Below are 2,921 nucleotides of genomic sequence, written 5' to 3'. Positions count from 1 at the left end.
TCCAACAGTTTAGGCACATCTTCAGGCTCTACTTCTAACTCTTATTTCTCTTGCCATTCTACAACATCTGTAGTGATTTTCTCCACTGAAGTCTTAAATCTCTCAAAGTCATCCCATGAAAATCTCGGGGTTGTTTTGAGACAAAGTCTTAAACTGTGTCACCCTGAGTAGAGTGCTATGACATCACAGCTCATAGCAACCTTAAACTCTTGGGCTTAAGCCATTCTCTCACCTCAGCCTCCCAAGTGGCTGGGACTACAGGTGCCCGTCACAACACCTGGCTATTTTTGGAGCGGGGAGGGTGGAGGTGGGGGAGGGTCTCACTCTGACTCAGCTTCCTCACCTCTCTCAGCCTTCACAAAACTGAATAGTTAGGGCCTTTCTCTGGATTAGGTTTTGGCTTATGGGAATGTTGTTGCTGGTTTGATCTTTTATTTAAACCACTCAAACTTTCTCCACAGAAGCAGTAAAGTTATTCAATTGTTCATGCGTTCACTGGACTAGCACTTCTCATTCCCTTTAAGAACTTTCATTTACATTCACAACTTGGCTAATTGGTATAACAAGTCTCACTTTTGACCTACCTTGGCTCTTGACACATCTTCCTTACTAAGCTTAATCATTTCTAGCTTTCTGATTTAAAACAAAAAATGTGGGACACTTCCTTTCACTTGAACATATAGAGACCACTGGCCTAATTTCAACATTGTTATGGTTTGGGAAACAGGGAGATTAGAGAATAGAGAGAGATATGGTGGGAAGGCCCAAACATCATCGGAGCAGTCACAATACAAACACTTTTGGATTAACTTCACTATCTTATACACCCCAAAACAATTTCATTTATAACATCAAAGATCACTGACCATAGATCACCACAACAGATATAATAATAATAAAAACTTTATAACATGACCTTAGATTTTTAAAAAGTAAAAATTAAAAAAAAATTTAAAACTATAAAATATTACAAGAATTGCAAAAATCTGACACAGAGACATGAAGTCAGCACATTAAGATAAACGGCCCCTAAAGACTTGCTCAACGCAGAGTAGCCACAAACCTCCAGTTTGTAAAAAATACACTATCTGCAAAGCACCATAAAATGAGGTGTGTCTATAAATGCTTTCTTTGTATTTTAACTATGGACATACCTTCAAACCCATTCTCTTTAGATCCTGAATAGCCAGTGGTGGAAAGTAATCAAGCCAATATTCTGCTTCAGAAAATTTTACTATGTCTTCTTCAGACAGGCCAAGGGATTTCATAATGTCCCACTGGTATTTAGAAGATCCAGCTTTAGCAGCAGCTTTACTCTGAAAACATGGAGAAAGCTTCATCAAAGAATAACCAACAAATGTTTAAAATTCCAGAACCACAATGATTTTAAGTAAATATTCCCATTTGTAATTTTTTAATTTCTAAAACAGTAAAGTTGCTGTATCAGAATACAGAAGGATCCCTGGTGGTCTAGTGGTTAGGATTAAAAAAAAAAGAAAGAAAATTTTAAAAAGTAAAAAAAGGTCGGACATGGTGGCTCATGCCTGTAATCCTAGCATTCTGAGAAGCCAAGGAGGGTCGACTGCTTGAGCTCGGGAGTTGAGACCAGCCTGAGCAAGATCAAGACCTGTCTCTACTAAACATGGAAAAACTAGCTGGGAGTTGTGGCAGGCACCTATAGTCCCAGCTACTCGGGATGCTGAAGCAAGAGGATCACCTGAGTCTAAGAGTTTGACGTTGCTTTGAGTTATGATGATGCCATGGCACTCTACCCAGGATAACAGGGTGAGACTCAGCCTCAAAACAGGGAAAAAAAAAAAAAAAAAACACTAAAGGACTCAGATGTACTACTTTGTCTACCAAACTGTATAGTCAGGATATTCACTTGAGCTCAGGAGTTTGAGAATAGCCTGAGCAAGAGTGAGATCATGTCTCTACTAAAGGTAGAAAAATTAGCTGGGTGTGGTTGCAGGTGCCAATATTCCCAGCTACTTGTGAGATTGAGACTGAGGATTACTTGAGCCCAGGAGTTTGAAGTTGCTGTGCAGGAGGCTGAGGCCAGGACACTCTAGCCTGGGCAACAGAACAATACTCTATCTCAAACAAACAAATAAATAAGCTGTAGATAACAAGAGCCAGACTTCTTACTATTAAAATAAGAAGTCACAAATAAGCAAACGGAAAAAGCTAGAACGAGCCCCATGGTGCTTAAATGAAGCCAGCGGTATTAGTATGTACTTAATTGTTTTTTAACATATACAGATAAAGAAATAAATATAAATGTGTGTATATACATGTGATAGTAGACAAACGTATATTTCATTGCTCTTTCCACTAAAAGTGCCAAGAAGCAATGACACCTCGGTAGCAATGAGCACACCTAGAACCCGGTCCTTAGTTTCTGAATACTATTCTTCAATAAAAGGAACTAGGGCTCCTTGGAAAAGTAGTTGATTCCAAGGCTCAAACAAGGGTATTATAAGATAAGGCCTAGAGCAGCTGGCAGCACTAGAATGTATCAAAGTGCTTTAAAAAAAGAAGGAAAAGATGGAGAAACATGAAATGGAAACAGAAGGCAACCTACAAGAAATCCCAATGGCCAAAGCAAGAACAATTTGACAACAAACTACAATGCTGTTAACAACCACCCCAAAAAATCCTGACAGGAGCTCCAGAGTATTGTTCCAGCTACTTGGGAAGCTGGGGTGGGAAGATCGCTTGAGTCCAGTTCAAGGCCAGCCTCGACAATAATAAATAAGCAAATAAGGAGGAAACAATAACTCTTCCTTTCAAAAAAATTCTAAATAATAGATGAAGATGAGGAAAATTACCAATAGAACACCACAGTAGTAACTATTGTCGGCAAGATCCAATGATGAATGTTAACATTAATAAGTATGGCTCGGCGCCTATAGCTCAAC

At 39.0% G+C, this 2,921-nt stretch overlaps 1 protein-coding gene across 1 annotated transcript in view; it reads right to left on the bottom strand.

Annotated features, from left to right (window-relative positions):
- Positions 1-1,318, bottom strand: part of LARS (leucyl-tRNA synthetase) — a 53,530-nt gene extending 52,212 nt beyond the window's left edge. The window contains exon 1 of the mRNA XM_023515622.1: positions 1,155-1,318. Within this exon, the coding sequence (XP_023371390.1) occupies positions 1,155-1,268 (114 nt within the window). The 5' untranslated portion in view covers positions 1,269-1,318. The remainder of the gene's footprint in view (positions 1-1,154) is intronic.
- Positions 1,319-2,921: the final 1,603 nt, after the last annotated feature.

The sequence above is a fragment of the Otolemur garnettii genome, unplaced genomic scaffold (genome assembly GCF_000181295.1).
Source record: "Otolemur garnettii isolate 467f Iridium unplaced genomic scaffold, OtoGar3 scaffold00003, whole genome shotgun sequence".
Lineage (NCBI taxonomy): Eukaryota > Metazoa > Chordata > Mammalia > Primates > Galagidae > Otolemur > Otolemur garnettii.
Note: the sequence above shows the minus strand (reverse complement) of the source record. Positions and strands in the feature narration are given on the sequence as shown.